Source organism: Pelodiscus sinensis, chromosome 1 (genome assembly GCF_049634645.1).
Source record: "Pelodiscus sinensis isolate JC-2024 chromosome 1, ASM4963464v1, whole genome shotgun sequence".
NCBI classification, from domain to species: Eukaryota; Metazoa; Chordata; order Testudines; family Trionychidae; genus Pelodiscus; species Pelodiscus sinensis.
This window is the reverse complement of record NC_134711.1, coordinates 153,453,813-153,474,219: the sequence shown is the minus strand read 5'-3', so window position 1 is coordinate 153,474,219 and position 20,407 is coordinate 153,453,813. Positions and strand designations below refer to the sequence as shown.

General features: G+C 41.0%; 1 protein-coding gene and 1 long non-coding RNA gene across 4 annotated transcripts in view; one reads left to right on the top strand and one right to left on the bottom strand.

Moving 5' to 3' along the window:
- The window catches only part of ALCAM (activated leukocyte cell adhesion molecule), a 179,667-nt gene extending 171,185 nt beyond the window's left edge, over nt 1–8,482 (bottom strand). The window contains exon 1 of one of the 3 annotated variants that reach the window (XM_075907998.1): nt 8,150–8,482. In XM_075907998.1, the coding sequence (XP_075764113.1) occupies nt 8,150–8,228 (79 nt within the window). In that variant the 5' untranslated portion in view covers nt 8,229–8,482. The remainder of the gene's footprint in view (nt 1–8,149) is intronic. The other 2 variants (XM_075908005.1, XM_075908012.1) reach the window with 2 other exon arrangements.
- Nucleotides 7,234–20,407, top strand: part of LOC142819644 (uncharacterized) — a 33,650-nt gene continuing 20,476 nt past the window's right edge. The window contains exon 1 of the long non-coding RNA XR_012897505.1: nt 7,234–7,451. This is a non-coding gene — a long non-coding RNA (uncharacterized LOC142819644). The remainder of the gene's footprint in view (nt 7,452–20,407) is intronic.

Here is a 20,407-nt window from a genome sequence, read left to right as displayed (position 1 = left end):
TCAGTGAAGCCCTCCTCAGATATCCTTTCATCAATACCCACTCAGGAAGATCCAATTCAGTAAAAAAGTCCACCTCCTTCTTAGATGACTTTATTATGGATGGGTAAGGCAGAACTATTTGCTGAGACTCTCAGGTCTGGTCTACCCTACAGTGGAAGGTCAAATTAAGATACGCAACTCCAGCTATATTAATTACATGGCTGCAGTTGATGCATCTAAAAATCACGTATCTACGCTGTCCACACAGTGAGAGGGCAATGGGAGCAAACGCTCCAGTTGGCTTCCCTTACTCCTCCAAAGGAGCAGAAATACCAGCACCGTTGGGGACACCCTCTGAGTTTGATTTAGTGGGTCTGAACTAGACCTGCTAAATCGAACCCCAGAAGATTAACCGCAGCAGTATCAATCTTCCATGTAATGTACAAGTGCCCTGAGAGCACTAGGTTTGTATCTCAGTTTAGACTGCACTGGTAATCTCAATGTTCAGGAGTTTATCTACTTCTACTAAGTCTCATACAGCACCAGGCACACTGTTGACGCCTACCAATACTGCTAGCCATTCAAAGCAGTATCTTGAAGCAAGAAATGCTCCCACAAAACTATTTACTTTAAAAACAAAAAAACAAAAAAAGGAATGTGGACACTTTATGTATCTTTTACAAGGAAACCAGTGATCTGATGCATAAAGTACAAATACACAAATAATGTTGCTTTTAACAACAGGGTAGTGGAGCTCCCTCTATTGAATTAGTTGGCAAAGAAAATCTCATTTAAAAATCATGCTGTTTTTGGAGCCTCTCTATATACAATGCTTCATGAAAAACTTATTAAAATATCCAGAACCTGATTGTTAGAGGTATGAGCACCCACAACTTCTGCTGAGGATAATGAAAATTACAGATAATTTAGAGCCCTGATGCACTCTAGAATTCCTATGATTATTCTTTGAAGACCTGATTCAGGAAAGGTTTTGTATTCAAGAAAGTTTTCAAGTCACTGAAGTTCCCATAGTTAAGCTCTTTTCGTTACAAGGACTGAACTTAAGTTACACACTTGTTTAGCTATCAAAAAAAACTGCAAAATGAATTAACACAATGCATTTTACAAACATCATCTGTAGTTACTAAGGGCTTTCCTTGTGCAAAAATATTTACTGTATAATATAAGCAAACATAATAGTTGACAGGGATATATAGATTGCTTCAGCAATCCTTAGATACTATTGACTGTTTAGTGAAATGAAGTAACCAAAATGTTTTTGCTTTTTATCATGGGGGCAGATTACTGGTTCTTTAGCTAAATCTACTGAAGATATTTCAAATACTTTTAAACCAAACATTACAGAACAGTTCTAAACTATGATAACCTCCAAATCATACCCTGCAGTTCCACCAGTCTCTTCACCGATTTATCACTTCCTTTACAAAAGAGGCATGCTTCTTATCTCTGAAGGAAATACCAGCTGAACAGATGCAGGGCTTGTTTTAATAAACAGATATTGATGTGCTGTTCTGGAGAATTGTAAGTATGATAAGAAAAGCAACTTAATCCCAAACTAGGTAGACATTCCTCAAAGAACCACCACATCTAAGTACTAGATTATCATCCAACCAAGGTAGGGTTGAATGGTGAATAAGTCACTCTCAGTGAAACTAATATTCATTATTATCTAGTTTTTGGTATGGGCGCTGATAGTTTATTTACTATTATCCCTTGTTTCAGAAAAGCAAAGTAATTCATATATTTCAGAAAGATCTTATTACTTAAAAGATATATTTTAATAGTATGACATGCTAGAATATTTAAATGTTAAAGCCTGATAGTCAAAAGTGCCAAGTGCTCAATAAGTCACTTGGGCTTTCTCTACACTATGAACTTTTTGCGGAAGAGGCAATGCAAATTAAGTGCTCATTAGCAACTTTGCATGCTTCATTTGCATAGTCTCTTCTGATCCTTTCCGCGTAAGAGGTTTTTGCGCAAAAACAAGCAGTGTGGACGTGTCAAAACAGACACGTCCACACTGCTTGTTTTTGCGCAAAAACCTCTTACGCGGAAAGGATCAGAAGAGACTATGCAAATGAAGCATGCAAAGTTGCTAATCAGCACTTCATTTCGATTGCCTCTTTCACAAAAAGTTTGCATTGTAGACAAAACCTTGGAGTCAGTAGGAGACAGGTGCTCAATTCCTGGAAGGGTGAGGTGGAGGAAGATCAGGCCTTCTTCACATTTCTAGTAGTTATAATCACAATCTACAGTACTTGGAATTTTTGAAAAAGCTTTCACATGATTATGGTTACATTACATACAATCATTTCCCTTCCCCCCCCCCCCCCAGTCAGAGGTGAATACACTTAGCAACTCACTAGCGATGTTCAAAAAAAAAAACCATCTTTAAAAATGAGTGGTTTTGTAGCACCTTAAAGACTAACAAAACATATCACACACACACACACACACACACACACACAGAATATCATGAGTTTTTATTAGCACAACCCACTTCCTCAGATGAGTGGAGCAAAAGGCACAAAGCCCCCAAATATTTAAAGCAGAAAAAGAAGGGGAGGAAAAACCCTATCAATTATAGTGCCCATGCTATATGAGGCTGTAAGTGTCCGATACTGCACAAAAGCTCATGATACTACATATTTGTTAGTTTCTAAGGGCAAGTCTTACACTAGGAAATTATTTTGAAATAAGTTATTTCAAAATAACTCCCAATAATAATAATTATTATTTCAAAATAGCATGTCCAAACTACTGGGAAGCCTCCAAATTAATCCAAGGCAGGCTCCATTAATGTGGATGTGCTACCTCAACTTAGAGCCCCAGGAAGCACTGGGGAGTAATTACTTGGAATGTCTCTGGGGAGTAGTTATTTCAAAATAGCAGCAGTGGAGCATCCACACTACAGCTATTTTGACATAAGCATTATTCCTTGTGGAAAGCAGGAGTTATTTCAAAATAAGCAGCCCATTATTTCAAAATGGTAATGTGGATGCTCTGCTTGTTATTTTAAAATAATTCCCTAGTGTAGACCAGGGCTAAGATGCTACAGGACCATTCTTTAAATTTTACACTAACAACTACCCCTCTGAGACTTACTGATGCTCAGTTTTCTCACAGGACTGGGCTCAAATTATATATAAAGAACACCACAACTTGTTAAAAATAGTCCCCTATCACTACAATAAATACACTGTTAACTCTGTTGCTGAAGTTTCTTGGGCAGGGCTGAACACAATTTTAAAGCAAACAATGCTTGCACCTTTCAAATCCCACAAAAAGCTATATACTGTATTAAGGAATCCAATCCCAACATTTTAGCTTCTGACACAATTAACACTTAAATCCCATCAATGTGAGCAGACTGACATCAATGTTAGTAAACTGTGTCTGGATTGTGCACTAATGACTAGTAAGTCAAGTTAACACTTTTTTCAATGCAATCTACACTACAAGAACAAGGTTATTTTAATCATGTTGACTAGTTCTGTTTTATACTGTTGCCAAATCTGGCACCATGATCACTTCTTACAGCATCTAACAATTCACCCCACATTAAGGCATTGTCTTTCCAAATGTTTTATCTTCATGATAAAAAGGAAAGGAAAGTTACTCTTAAAACACTATAGCCTGTGTAACACTCAATATTTTGGTGTTTTTCCTTTCATATATATCATATTAAAGTGTTCAGGGATTTCGCCCAAATTTTAGAATAAAATAAGCCAATCAGTACTCGCAATGCAAATCAAAGTCAGCTTACCTTGTTCATCCTGGTATAACTGTAGATACAGTTTAAATGTAAGGGAAATCTTTCAGGCAAATGGGTTACGAGGCATTAAAAAAAAAGCTGCTATTTTCTAGGGGTTGCTGGTTTTGTTTGTTTTTGGGGGAGAATGATGCACATTGACAGTAGCTAGGATGTGTCAAGAAAATATTTGTTATGAATATGGATATATTTTTCTCCAATAGAACAAAAGCACCGGTTGGGTTTGGAATGTTGTATCTCTCTGAAAGGGGTACAGAGAAACTCCAATAGCCTGGCATCCAACTGTACGGCACTCCCAACAGTCCAGCGTCAAAATGGAAAGAGCTTAGTGAGAGAGCTTTGTCAAAAAACAAGTCACAAGGCAGCAGCAGCAGCTGCTGAACTGAGCGAAACCAGACAGACCAAGTCAGTCTGCCACTGGCAATGTATGACACTAGACAGTGCTTGTGCTACAATAAAAAGGGTTAAAAATACTTTATATACAGTGTGTGTGTGTGTGTAAATAAAACATCTTATAGTACTGCCTGATAATCCAGCATATCAAATAATTCGGCACCACCTAGGTCCCAAAGGTTCTGGATTATCGGAAGTCTACTGTGCTTTGTTTTACTCTCAATTACAAAATTCAGATTTATTCTGATTACAGGAGTGATTTCTATTGCCATCGCCTACTTTGTCAAACAAAACAAACAAACTAACAAGAACACGCTCAAAAGGAGAATCCCCCAAATTACTGCCAACTGTTCTAAAAAAGAGGTGGACTTCCCAAGCTTGGTGATTCATGAAGAGATTTTGTAGCTTGCTCTTGCTCTTTTTGTCATTCTAAAGCATAAAAGTAACTATGAATCTTTTAAACCACGCAAACAGATGTACTTGTATTCAGCCAACCCTTTTCCTCCCCCCACCAAACACACACAATACATAAAATTCAATTTCTTTGCCACTGGGTGTTTGTGACTTCAGTCACAAAACCTGAAGTTCATACTGGTAAAAGAAAAAGGAAAAGACATTGTAGCAGAATAAGATCAGAAATGACTTTTGGAATAGGTCATATAAGCAGGAACTTAGACAATATAACAACAAACATTTTGTTAACAGACCATAATTTCTACAGAATCCACCCTCAAAGAAACCACATTAGCATCTGCCAGAAAAGGTGTGTGTGTGTGTGTGTGTGTGTGTGTGTGTGTGTGTACACACACACACACACACAAAAATGTAATTTTGTATTAGAAAACTTATTCTAACATAGATTATGTAGACAGGATCAAGCAGATTCAATCATGAATTTGTCAAGAAGAAACCAGTCTGTCCCATCATACAATTTAGTCCATAAAGAATGAAGTTAAATACTGGTAATGATCAGCATTAAGTTTAAATATGCATGGAAAGCTTATAAACACCATATATTCCAGATAACATTTTCTAATTTACACATCTGCATATTTACAGTAATGCATGTGTCAACTTGAGTTGGGAGCTTCCAAGAGTCAGATTACTGTGATGGTGCAGTTTATAGTAACTGGACTGTGTGGAATAACTTATTGTTGGGAATAGAAAAATAGTGGTGGTTGAGGAAAACAGAGAAACCAAAATGCCAGCAACAATGGTAAATCTATTGCACAGCGATAAAAAGGTTTTTTTAAGTGTTCAAAGTTATTGTTTTAAAAACAAAACTAGAAATTAAGATTTCATTTTCATCCTGAAAGAAGGCAAACTAAGCTTTTCTCTAGAAATTTTGATTCTATCTTCCCTTCCCAACCACAAACCCACATAAATCTGCTTTCATTTCAAACTGAGTTAAAGTGTATTTTGGGGGAGGAGAAATCAGGAGAGCACAGCAGACAAGAGGAGTGGATAACAACTTTATCCTATTTAAACAGCACTTGGTCATGTTCTGTCCAGCATTAGCAGTGTTAGTATAATTCTGCAGGTACCGTATTTGAAGGTTAATTGAACAGAAGGGAAAATAAGAATAGCAGAATATATTTTAGAGCCATTAAATAAGTTACTGTTTATTTCATGATGGGCTTTTTAATAAAAAAGGCCATTCAGAATTTAAAAAGGTTTCCTACTCCCATATACAGCACCTCAACGTTATCGACAAACACTTGCCTGTGTTCCTTTCAGAGAGTTTTAGCCTAATCTCCAATAAAGTACAAGAGACAGGATGAGCATCTCTCAATGGTGCCTGGAGAGTCTCTCCCTGTTCTAAAGTAATTGGTTTCCTGTAAGCTTTACACCATTGCTATTTAAAGACTGACAATCATTAAATACTGTGTTTAATGATTTCCTAAGGCACAACATAGCAGTATAGTTTTGTTTTGTTTTCTAAAGATAGCTTGCTACACAGAACTTCAACTAAGATTATACATTGCTGCTTCAGTTTAGGTACTTGTTTCAGCTCAGAAAATTCACAGTAGACAAATATGACATTTATGCAAGAGAAATACTATTCTACGGAACTGCACTTTTCTTGTTTTCATTTCCTATATAGAGAATTACGCATAAATGGCAACTGCAGAGCAAACCAAAATGTAGAATCCTAGTGCTGAGAACACAGCGACTCCACGGCAACGCTACCCTAACCTCTTGACTGCTGTAAATGCAAGCACACAAAGGAAAGGCTGTTTCTTAAAGCAATACAAAATGTCACCACAGGCTGACGCTCTTTCTACAAGAATAATGAACACAACACGCTTTACAGCTTTTCCTTGGACTTCAGTTTTCGTGTATAATATTGACCAAAAAAAGAGCATTAACACCTCACAGACAAAACAGTTACAGAGAATGTTACTACTTTTCATGTGCTCTTACTTCCCTAATGACTCAACATCGGACCGGAGGTGGGGGAGGGGAATTTACACGCATGAAACTGATTTGTCATCTCATTCTAACCAAACACCTGTTAAGAACTACGCGAGAGGAATACCCGGACTTTGAGCTTGAGAAATTGCAGCCCTAGAGTCAGTGCATTCACACAGCCGGATCCGATCAAAGTATTAGCTGCTATGGGAGTTTAGATCAGGACTTTGACACTAGGCTGTTCCCCCGGGTTTCGATCACGCCTTTGAAAAGGAGATCCAAAGACCAGACCGCGTACAATGGATTCCCACATATAACTGCGTCTATTTCATGCGGGAAACACTGAAAGTGAAACCATTCAAAGGCAATAGCGGGGTTATTCGTGGATGGCATATTTGCTGATGTTACTCATCAGTGGCATTCCTTCAGAGTTACATAGTCTATTGCCAACATCACCCAAGCGAGTCATTTATCGCAAATAAAGCGTCACATGGGGGAGGGGGAAAAAACGGGAGGAGGGTTTCAAAGGCAGAACCGCTCCCTAGAAAGTCTCACCCCGGCCCCCCCAGCGAGGGGAAAACCGAGAGAGACCGCAGCCATCCAGCCGCTTGCATAGCAAAAGAGGAACCAGACCCCCACGACAAGTTGCTCTAAGGGCTGCTGGAAAGTTTAAGGCTATTGCTCAGGCAGACGTGCGCTGAAAACTGAAAGCGTAACTAGCTACAAGGAAAACCCAGCGGCTGCTGTTCCGCCTTCGTCCCCCGCCCGACTGCACTGCTCACTTGGAGGAGGGCCCCTGTCTCCCTCCCCTCCTCCCCAGGAACCCGGCCCGGCACAGTCTCTCTCCGCTCCTTCGCCTGGCTGCGAGCTGCAGGTGAGGCCCCCTCCTCCCGCTCGCCGTGCCGCAACCAGAAAAGCAACTTTGCGAGGGAGCTGGAAGCCCACCCCTAGAACCGAGCGCCCCTTCGCCCCCTGGAGGCTGCGCATCCCACCTGCCTGAACCTCGGGCGGGGAGGTGAGCGGCCCGGACAGAAAGCAGCAGGCGGCATTGTCACCACGCTGGGGGCGCCAAGGGGACCCTCTCTTTGCCCCCTCCCCTCCCCAAAAACAACAACAACAAGCGGCCAGGGAGCAGGTTGGCTGCTCACCGCCCAAGAGACCCGACGTGACAAGCGCCAGGAGGGAGGAGGGGGGGGGGGTTCCGGCCCCACGTACGCAGGGGGATCGAAGAGGTGGGACCCAGCCCTTGACAAATCAAACACCCCCCATAGCAGGACGCCGGCAAAAAGCTCGCCCCTCCCCTCTCAGAGCAGGAGAGGGACACAGCGACACTTCCTTCCCCCACGGCATCGGAAGGAAGCTCGGGGCCGGGCGGAGCGGGGGCAGCGGGACACAGCTGCCCTCAGACGTAGGGGGCTGCTGGTTGGGGGCAGCGCCCCCTCCCCCCGCCGCTCCCGAAAGTCCCGAGCGCTCAGGGCAGCAGCGCTGCACCCGGGACTTGCCGGCAGGCAGGTGACAGCAGCCGGCCCGGCCCCAGCGCGCCCCTCTCCCTCCTCTGCGCGCCGCGCTCACCTGGCCGCAGGCAGAGGGCAACGAGCAGCAGCAGGCAGAGCAGCGGGCGGCGGGAGGCGACAGCCGGGCTTTCCATCATCCCGCCTGGCCGCGGGGCTCTGCTCCTCCCGGGGCGGCGGCGGCAGCAACAGCAGCAGCGGGTTCCCTGCGCGGGCGGCTCGGTAACTTTCCAGGCAAGCGGGGGCAAGGGACGCGCGGCGGCAGCGGCTCCGGGTCCGGGAGCAGCTCAGCGCAGGAGCAGGTGGCTGCTTCCCTCTGGCAGCATAGCGGCGCTCCAGGACTGAGAGCGACTGGAGGGGGCGGGGCCAGCCCGGGGTAGGTCCGCCCCCCACAGCTGCGGCTGGGGCTCTTACGAGCCGGGAGCGGCGCGTGCCAGCCAGTGCATAGGGAGAGTCTTTCCAACCTGAGCCCAGGGACGGCGCGAGCTCCCAGGACCCGGGGGGCGGGACTTTTAGAACCTGAGCCCGGGAGGGGCTAATCCCCCCCCCCCAGAATCTGGGGGAGGGGTGGAGGAAGGGAACTAAGCATTAGAATACAGGGTTCTCGCTCCAAAATAGGCCCTTTTGGAGCTGAGCCTCGGCTTTCAGGTTTATGCCTGGGAATTTTACACGACATATGTCTAAACAAGGACTACCAACGCCTAGGCCCTGCAACTAATTGCATTCAGATTTTAAAACAATGGCGAGCATCTAAAACCACCGTAGTGGCTACTTCACAATACCTATTCCATGTGATAGTTTGCAAATGCTAATTGGTACTTATAGTTTCCCTTTGTTAGTTTATTAGTGGAAAAATAATGTAAATGCTTTTTTTAGAAATTAAAGAATCCACAGATGATGAATTGCCTGTTCTGTGAACCACCTGCTCTCAAACCGTATTAGGTCAAACATTATCAAAGCCTTGATATATATATATATATACATACAAAAACAGCCACATCAGAAACAAAATAATGTAGGGGCGACTGTTCATAGGGGCCAACAAATGAGCACATTTTCACAGCATAAAGTGGCAAAGAAAACATCACCATAACTTACGGGAAGTCAGCTGACCAGAATCTAAAGGTAAAGAAAGACTCAATCAAAGATATGTAATACAAAGAGTGATTTCTGCCATGTCCTTTTTTTACTGTACTGAGCAAGCAGTGATGCTGTTTCACGATGTGAAACATAAGTGGCCTAAAATCATCATTCCAAATCTCATGCTGACTAAATATAAACATGATCATTCTGCAGACTACATTATAGTCCAAAACAAGCCTCTTTGCTTGCTTCAGACTAAAACTTTGCGTAATTCACATCATGTGCTTACTCCAACGGGACTTCCTAATAGTAAAATATAAACCAGCAAAGATCATATATCTCTCTTCACCATCAGGAAGTGAACAGCAAAATTTGAATTCTACAAAAACTCCCACAACCAATATACACAGATTCATTCAATTTCTTCTGTAAGTGCCTTTAATATCCACAGGACAATTTTCACAGAGACAAAATAAAGTACAAATATTTAAAATATAGTTACCACATTCAGAAACTTCTTGAATTTTAAGTAAGATAATATTGATGTTTTTTGGTTTTGTACTGTACTTTTCCAATTAAATGAAATTAGTATTTCTAGTCTTCAGTATTCTTTACCTGTTTTGTCTTCAAATTAACCCATCTTTTTCCTCTTCCACATAGTGTAATCAGCTTAAAACATATTTTATTTTCTTTGTTTACTGCTAATCAGAGCCCTGTGATCTTTCTTCCAAACACTTTCTTCAGCAATCCACCTGAATGCTTAATAAGCCCAATCCAGAAGTGCACAGAATTCAAGACAATGGATCTGATCCTGCTTGAAGCCAATTACTATTTTATACTGAAATCAATAGCAGGATTGGACCCCATCACTAAGAAAAATAGAAGAATCTAAAGAGCCATTTTCTCCCATATTGCAAAATTCTTGGTGATAAGTATATTACTGTAGAACCTAGAGGCTCCAGTCAGAGGCTCCTTGTGCCAGAAACTCACAGTAAAAAGATAGCCTCTGCTGCTAGAACATATATTCTTGATAAAATCCCCTCACTTCTAATAGTTTTAGGAATGTGTGTTGCTTTGGTGCTATCTCCAGCTCCGTTACAGCATTAAGGGCCTGATTCTTCATTCTTATGAGTAATTCTATTGAAGCTGGTGGGATGCTTTGTGAGAGAAAGAGTTGCAAGATCAGGCCCTAGGATTAGTCTGAAACACTAATAAATCCAGAAGTGGAGTCTTGTAGATGCCAACTCAGGAATTCACTTATTTATATGCCTAATTTTAAGCACATGAACAGTAGCCTCACTGAAATCAATTTGTGCAAGTGATTTGCTCAATCGAGGCATTATTTCCTAAACAGCTTCCTGTTAAAGCATGTGATCAATTATATACCTAAATTATCTCCAAATAATGAATAATGGACATTTTTGGAGGATATGGGGTAATCTCCTGTAACTAATCATTCCAAACTGCAAGATGTTGAGATACTCTAGATTGTGGGAAAAAAAATCCATAACCAGGGATTTCAGTCAAACAGCAGAAACACAGATTGAAGAACTTTACATCTTGTCCTTTAGGAATTTGTTAGCTATTTTACTTTGAAATTGGTACAATTTGTGTAAAAAATACTCAGGCTATAGAAATCATAGCCATAAGTGATTATACTAAGGGCCCAAAATTTAATACAGAAGCACATTTTTATTTTGGATAATTTCCCTCACTATCTAGTCATTTCTTTTCAAAGGTCATTGTGTGTTTTCAACATTCATTTGAAAAAAGTTGTTACAGATTTGAGTAAATAGAAAATGACTTGAAGTGGTATTGCTCAAATGTTTTTATACCTTTAAAGAAACTTAAATGTGATTAAATTATGCTTAGAATATCCTTACTTTCTATGGCATTCCAAATATCCCTGATTTTGCGGTTGATAATTCCTATATTGAATACAGGGGTGGCAGATAATATACTTGTGGAAAAAATATGTTATATATTTTGGTCATTCTCCTGTTCCAACTGAAGTTAATGGAAGCAGAATTGAGGCCTTGATGTAGTAAAACACAACTACATTGCATGTTTTTTAAGTTCTCAAATAAATCTGTACAAAGCCAGACTAATTAGTAGTATAAAATTTTTCTGCTGTGAGAAATGAAGTTCTATATACAACAAACTGAGAACATTTTGATAGATATTTAATCTGATTAAATCATGCCTTTTGCAGTTATATGATAAAATGGATTAATGTGTAATCCATGAATGATGAATTATACATCATAACAAAGAGTTTGTTAAACTGAAATATCATTTTCCATTTACAAAAAGTGAGTAAAACACTGATTTTTGAAAAACAAGTTTATAGTAATAGAGAATACTGTTGAGGAGAGCACCACAGAATCCTACTATTCCATTACATTACAATAAAGTCCATTGTCTATAATGTTTTCAGTGTGAATAAACTTTAGGACACTATAACAAATGTAATGTTAATGAAACTGTGCATATCATTATGGTTCAGTATTCCAAAAGGTGGTGTGCAGAATGTGTTTTCCATTACTAACACTAAGTAAATTACAGAATAAATATTTAATAAAATGTTATAGAACATTGTTGATATGTTTATTTTTCACCGTGTAAATCATTTGATTTTACTTTTTAAGTTGAGGATTAAATGTCTTTTTGTATATCTATCTCATCGACTGTATCTACCTATTGTTATGGCAAAGGTGATAATTCGGTAGTTTCATGAAATAGTATCAGAAGTGTTCAGTATGACATTCTCCATAGCAAGGGTTAAACATAAATGGGATCCATGATGGCAGACTACTTCACTTGCACTCACAAGGCCATTAAGGGCATTGTGTGAGTTAAGCACTGTCTTTTGTCTGGATAGGGACTAGGGGACAGATTTTAAAAGGTATTGGGAGTTAGGCATCTAGGCTGTCTTAAAAATCCCACTATGCACCTAACTGAATCCTTAGGTGCCTATTTACCTTTAAAAAATTGGCCTTAGGAGCCTGACCCAAGGCACACTGTAATCAATGGAAGTCTTTCCATTCGCTTCAATGGGGTTTGGATCACACCCAGGCAGAAGGGAGCCAGCTGCACTGAACACTGCATGTATAGTCAGATTCATCTGAGATTGCTTTGCACTAAATAGCAGCTGCACAGAGGGGGAGTTAACTCTCAGGTCTGCTTGAATTAGTCCATTAGATATAGGAATACAGGTCGTGTGTGACTGTGAGTTAAAGGATATCTCAAGTAAAAAGTATTGGACACAAGCAGAAGAGCGATGAACAGACAACCTGCTAAAAACAGAGACTTGGCCAACTGAGAGAGAGAATGGAGCTGTTTCTTGGCAACAAGACTGACTCACTGGTGTCTTAGCTGGGGTTTGTGTAAGTCCCTGCAATTTTGGCTACTCCTATTCAAAGTAAATGGGACACTTTCATACATTTGGCAAATAAATAAATTACGCTAGAAAATAACCTGAGTCTCTGTAACCAATTTCCCCTCCAATGCAAAAAGTGACCCACTAAAAAGCCTTAGCAGAAGGATGATGGTATTTATAGTAAACTCATCACTGTGGTATCTGAGCTCCTAAAACAAATTTACTTTCTTGTCACTCATGACCAACACACCTGTTTTTTATGCAAGTTAAATGAAAGATCCATGCTTTACAACCATCTCATGAAAATGACATGACATTTGCACTATTTTCAGAACATGCAGAATTCCTTCAGCTAAGAGTAAGTTTACACAAAGCATGAGAGGGATGGAGGGAGGATATCCAAGGACAGATGGTGAGCATTGAATAAAAGAGTTTGCTACCTCAGAAAATGAAGATACAATGAATATAGGTATGTACTGTAATAGAAAATGAAACGATGTGGTCCACTGTGGCCAAACATCTTAACAGAGCAGCATGACAAAAAGCATAGTGCCAAGTCCAGCAAACTCTTCTTTTAGGCTCATTCTGCTGTCAGTTTGCCTGTTTTGTTAACTACCTGTTAATTATTTGTCAAATCTTAAATGTAATTTCCCTGAATTTCTTTAGAGCAATTGCCAAAGTGGTAAAACATAAGCAGGGTTTCCAGAGTGGGTAAGTTTAAATAATTTCTTCCATTATTGATTTGGGAGAATTATTTAGTATATAGAAGGAAAGGACAGGTTATTATTTTGATATAAAAGCCTATGTGATGCGAGAGGGCAGAGATGAAAGAAGGAATGGGCTATATATTGATTTCCCAGATCAAAGATTGTTGAGATACACAGGATAAGATACCTGACTTAATAATATTAATATCTCTAAAATCATTATGATTTTACGTCTAAATAATTCTTTTTCCTCTCAGTCATTCTGATCTTGTCCTGCATTGACATGATGAGTGATTCATAACCAGTGGATTACATTTGGATAGATTTTTAAATAACTATTTCCTTTTTAAATTGCTGTATTAAAATATTTTGAAGAACTTTTTGACAGGGGCTACTCCAGATTTTGGTCTAAAGTGTGGTTTATATCATTGATTTCTCTGTGGCTGAAGAAAAGGTGTTAAACTGGCACTCTTTAAATGTCACTATAGCGTAAGAGATGATCAATGTAATCTTAAAAATCTCCTTCATCAACACTAATCAGAATGCCATCTATGCTTGAGCATAAGCCCATTCGTTCATAAGCCGACTCCCTCAACTTACAGAAAAAAATGTTAAAAAGTCAGCGACTCATCTATAAGCCCACTCAATTTCGGCAGCATACAAACTTCCAGTTCTATTGCATCAGCGTAAGCTAAGGGACATGCTGGCTGCAGGCATGAAGCCTTTCAGCTGCCATTGGTTGCTATTCACTGTTCCCAAGCAATGGAAGCTGAGAGGCTCCATGTGTGCATCGAGCACATCTCTCAACCTGTGCTGCCTCCCGCGGCTCCCATTGACTGCTCTTCTCTGCCAATGGGAGCCATGGGGAGCAGCATGGGCTGAGGAGCATGCTGGCTGCATGCATGAAGCCTTTCAGTTTCTATTGGCTGGTATTCACTATTCCCAGCCAGTGGGAGCTGAGAGGCTCTGTGCCTGCAGCCAACATGTCCCTCAGACTCTGCAAGCAAATACAACTCCCGGTGCACCAACGGCTTACCTTAACAGGCTTTAAGCTGAAGTTTGCTGATCCCTATTGTAGACACAGTTCAAGACTTGCTTCTTTAAAAAAAAAGTGCTATGATGTTATTTATTTTTAAATTGTATCCACATGAAATTAGATCCTTCCACTTCACAAAGTGCTAGACCTTACAAGACAATCAAAAATACAATGAATGATAGTACTATGGCACTGGTGTCCATCTGCTACTGAGTAATTTGATATCTTCATGTATGTTGATGACTGGACCTCCTAAGTCTCTAGGCAATCTGAAAATATAATGTGCAGAATTGAAATCTTTAATAAAATGTAAACAGCCTGTTATCACCCCAGATATGCCAAACTGCAGGACTTCTTTGAAATAAACAATGAACAATTATAATTTGACAGTGATAAAACAAGTGACATTCCTCTATGAAGTTCTACAAAATCTATACACTATTTTCTAAGATTTTCATACTAGAATTTAAAATGAACAATGGTGAAATCAAAAGAAAACGGTCTGCTTATGATGCAGCATTTAAACTTAAAGTTGTTGAATATGCAGAAGCAAGAAATAATTGTGCTGCTGCTCATGAATTCTGCCTCTAGGAGAAGCAGGCAAAAAATGGCAAAAAATTAAAGCAACCTGAAAAGACAAGCCAAGAAGCAAGAAAAAAAAGGTCCAAAAGATGCTCTTCATTTTCTGGGCTGGAGAAAGATCTCAATGATTGGATTATTGAATGTTGACAAAACGGGTACCTTGTCACTAGAACCAGAATTTGTCTGCCTGCTTTGCAAATGTCAAAAGATGAGAAATACAAGCCAGAAAAGCTATCACTGTTTGTTGCATCAGTGGCTTGCAACTCTTTTGATGAACTGTCATGGTCTTTGTCTTCAGCAGTGAACAAAGATAGCACAAAAGCTACCAAGAGACCTTGAAGAAAAAAATGAATCTTTCCCAAGGTTTATTATAAAACATCAAAAGGAATATGCATTTGAGCTGTCACAAATGGGAAATATGGATGAAACACCGATGCCATTTGGTCTCCCAAGCAACAGAACAGTAACTGGTATTGGTGAAGAAACAGTTTTAATTAAAAGCACTGGCCATGAAAATATCCATATCACAGTGATTTTATCAAGTTTGGCCAATGGATCAAAACTCCATCCTGTTGTTATTTTCAAAAGAAAAACTTTGCCTAAAACCATGAAATTTCCTGGGGCTTTCATCATACGTGCAAATGAAAAGGGATGGATGGATGAAAGTGGGACTATTGAATGGCTGGGAAAAGCATGGAATAAGAGACCAGGAGTACCTCATAGGAAACCTTTGCTTGTTTGGGACATATTCAGGGCACACAGGATGGATGAGGTGAAACATGTGGCCAAAAAAATGAAAAATACTCTGGCCATTATACCTGGAGACTTAACTTCTGTTCTACAACTGCTTGATGTCTCCCTGAACAAACCCTTTAAAGGATAGTCTACGCAAAATATGCTCAGGCATGACGAAGTTGACAAAAGGCAGGAATCTTATGAAGCCTGAAATCAATCTGGTTGTCCAGTCGGTCAGGGATATGTGGGAGTCCATTCCCTTGCAAATGATAGAAAAATGTGCTTGATGGATCAGAAGACGACGCCATATTTGCCGATGACCCAATGGAGGCTGATGATAAGGAATCTGAGTTTGAGGAGGACACTGTAGATAACTATGACAACAATGCAGGAGCAGCTGTGACTGAAACTGAGTTTAATGAACTGTTTGGTGAATTGGAGACTGATTCAGAGTTTGAAGGGTTTTAAGACTTTAAATAAGTGCATTAGAATGATTTGAGATGTTAAAACATGGACTGTAATTTTGAAGGAATGTGAATACATATGTGTTCAGTTATCACAACAGGTTTTTTATTAGATTTCATTAAAATGAATCTACTAAAACTTTTGGATGTTTCTTCTGTCTCCAACTTTTAAAATACTGCAGAGTCTGCAGCATGGTCAGTTCCCAGCCCAGAAGGGTACATTTGTGTAATAGGAGCATCTGCAGGCATGGAGCCTCTCAGTTCCCAGTCACCGTTTCAGGTCAATGGGAGTGGCGAGAAGTGGCGGCCAGCATGTCCCTTGGTCAGCGCTACTTCCTCAGCTCCCATTGAAGCCAATGGGAGCTGAGGAAGAAGTACGGGCCAAGGGACATGCTGGCCGCCATTTCCTGCTGCTGTTGACCCAGAACAGTGAACCGCAGCAACTGGGAGCTGGCAGGCTCCGTGCCTGCAGACACTCCAGGAACACAAATGTCCTGGTGCGCCAGCAGTTTGCCCTGCTGGTCTGGAAATTGAGGTTTGCTGACCCTGCCCACAGTGGAAAAAAAGAATGTGAAGCACAATGATCCAATCATAAGCCCATCCCTGCTCTTCACAGCATGATGTTTTACTAAAAAAATTTGGCTTATGATCAAGTATATCTGGTAGTTCTATAGCAACTAACACTGGGGGAGGGTGGCTTTAATTCAAATAGGTCCATTGCTCTCCTTTAGATTACTTAAGGGAGCTGCACCTAGGCTAAAAAGGGTTCAAAGGCATTTTACAAAGGGACAGAACTGGCTGAGAGAAGGCTAGGAGGCTAAAGGAGTAGAGCGGAGATAATGAGAATGTAAAACATAAAGGGTGAGCTGAGGAACATTTTTGTCTGTATGCTTGCTTTAAGTTTTGACTGGAAGAAACTCTATGTAGCAGTGAATCATTTGCAAATTTGGGAGAAGCCCTGCCTTCTGACAGCAAACTGTTGTTTAAGAACAGAATCCAGAGTTCCTGAATCCATCGTTTGCTCTGACGACTTAATATGCTGCTTGATCATGTATCTAAAGTTTAATACAAGGGTCTCAAACTCCTGGCCTGCAAGCCAGAGCATATTTGCAATCTGGCCTCCAAATCCCACAACTTATCACCACCGCACCACCTTCTCCCCCCTATGGTTCCCCATCCTCCAACGGATGTGGCCTTAGAGATTACCAGAGGGGCAGCGGTAGTGGTCAGAATTCCCTGCAGTCCCCACAGAAGTGGCAAGCATAGTTGCTTTGCTTCCCTGTGGCTTCCACTACCACATGGATTGCCCCAACCACTGCTGTTGCTTCGTGCCAGTGCCCCACCCCCCAGTAATCTCTGAGTCTGGGTCTCTCATGAGACAGACTGTAATAGGAGAGGGCAGGGCAGTAGTGGGAAAGGGTGGAGTCTGGGGAATGAGTTTGAACATGGTTCCCTCAGGCTGTCAGGTCTCTCAGGCCAGATTGTGAATATGCTCCGGCCCATACATGGCTTGCAGGCTGGGAGTTTCAGACCCCTGCTTTAATATCACTGGTATCTTTCTGTGACAGAGCACAGAATTCAGCTCCTTTGAAAAAAAAGTGTTTCTTATCAGTGATTGAAAGAGGCACTTTTTCTGATGCACTATAGTAGGAACTAATGCAGTGGTTTTCAAAAACATTTTCTCATGACCCAGTTGAAGAAAATTATTGATGCCCGCGACCCAACACAATTTGACTAGAGTGTGGGCTCCAGGGTGGGGCTGAGGATGAGCACTTTGGGGCTGTAGTAGGGGGGCTCTGGCTTTGGGGAATGTCAGGTCTGCAGCAGGAGGGGCTTACCTTGAGCAGCTCCCTCTCAGCAATGCAGTGAGGGTGCTACGGCAGGCTTCCGGCCTCTCCCAGCACTGCAGACCATGCTGCGCCCCAGTAGCAGCCAGCAGAAGGTTCCTAGCCAATGGAAGTGCACAGCTAGTGCTCAGGGCAGGAGCAGTGCACGGAGACCTGTATGCTCTTCTGCCCCCCACCTTCACCTAGGAGCCAGGCCTGTTGCTGGCCGCTTCTGGGGCGCAATGTATTCTGTGGTACCAGGACAGGTAGGCAACCTGCCTTAGCACCCTCCCTGGTCACCTGATCCCCCTGCAGCAATGAGATCCAGTGCCTGACATTCCACAACTCAGTACTGAGTTGCTACCAGTAGTTTAAAAACCACTGAACTAGTGGTCTGAGGCTCAGTCTACACATACTTCAATTGGCATAGCTACATTAAGTCAGGGGGTGTGAAAAACCCTAGATCTGTCAGATGTGGTTGTGCTGAAATGTTCTCCAGTGTAAATGCAGTGATGCTGACAGCTATGTCATCCACTAGAATCTGTAAATCTGTATTTATGCATGCCACATATAAACTAATACAATAATTTCCTCTAAGACTATAGTAACTTTTTGTTTTTAATAACTGAAATGTACTAGCAGCAAGGAATTGAACTGTGCACCAACATTGTCTAAACCACTATTAAATAGTGTTACAACAGGTGACAGTCTTGGAATGTTAACCCTAATTATATAGTTCAAAAGGTCGCTTTTCTCACCTTTGCCCTTGCAAATTGAAACACGGTCTCAGAAAGAGCCAAAGACTGGCTGATGGCATTTTCAAGCAATAAAATAGCACAATGTCAGTCTTTTATTGGCCATCATCGATTGAATAACAGTTTGTAATGAGCATGAGCTTTGAAAAGCTGTACTTAACACTGGTAACTGTGACTGGCACCATGAGCAGAATCTTTAACACTCTCCACATATTAGGAAAAGTGTACTTCAGCTCTTCATCGTGAATAAATAGGAAAACTTGGAGTGGAGAGAGCTTTCTATGTCACAAAATGTGACTGATGTTGTCCAATTCAACAAGGTCTTTTTATTGATGTCTGAACACTCCTCAATTGTCAGCATCTGAGAAAGTTCTGTTAAGTTGTTCAAAACTGTTTTACTGTCTGCTGGCAGCTTACAAATGTCATGCAAAAAACCCAAGGTTTTCTGTGGTGCTTCATTTGTCCTAACTTTTCTTTTATGGACACTCAAGCAGTATTATCAACTGAGTATGAAAACACTCTCTTGACGTTTTATTCTGAGCTTCCCAACACCTCAGCTCTGACCTCATAACCATACTCTTTCTTCTTCTGATGAATACAAGTTTCCTTGAAGATAGGCTCAACTCCTGAGTTTTCCTCCATTTCTTTGGCAGCAGTGATGACATCTTCAAATCCATTGTCTCTGTAGTCACAACAAAATCAAGACAACTTCTCCTCAAAGTAGTAATGGTCATGATATCCATTGACTGAGTTTGTACTGTCTTGCTTAAAACACTTAGTTGGGGGAAAAGATATCATGCCAATCTACAACTAAGACCAGAAATTTGAAGTCAATGATCTGGTTTGCCAGGCTTTCTGCCTCCTGTTGGATCACAGCCTTGGCTTTACTCAATTCAACCCATTCCATCAAGGTATCATAAACTTTAGTGACATGTTACGTCATTGGCCTTACATTGTCAAAGCACCTCTCTCAGCAAGTGTCACTTACCTGCCTCAAGATTAGATTTGTAACTTTTCCATATACCACTTGATTGTTAATGTTGAAAACATGACATATATCCTTTGCGATATTCCAAAGAGAGATACTAAATCTAAAGGAGATGCTACTGCATCTGAGATAACCAGCTTGAGGGAATGATAGCCACAAGACACAAAGACAGTTCTTATATTCAGTACTAGGACTCTTGCCTGGATGCCATTGTTTCTTCACTTCATGTTCATGCTGTTGTAATAGCCTTGGTCCCAGAGGTCCTGAAGTTTTATTTTATTCTCATTCAAACCATTCATAAACATTTCGGTTAGGTCTTTTCCAACTGAGTCATCCATTGACCTGAAACACACAGTGTTCCTTTACTTGGGTACAGCCATCCTCATCAACCAATTTTTGTGTAAATGACATCTTTTCCCTGTGATTAATGTAGGGAGTGCAGTCCATTATCACCGCATAGTACTTCGCTTTGCTGAACCGCATCAGTATATTATCAAGTACCTTCCTTGCCATAAGGTCAATCAATTCATTTTGAATTGTTTTGCTGCAGTAATGGTCCATAGCTTCTTTAGGAATTACTCAGCATAGGTGCTCATGCATGACATCATTGTATTTCCCAAGGAGCTCTACCAAACCAAGGAAATTACTGTTATGTTCAGTGAACATCTTACCCTACAAGCCCAAGGAAGTTAAATTATTCTTAGCAAGGAAGAGGGTAACTGAGATCAGATGCTTGAACATGTTCCTCCAAAGCTCGGTGTCTA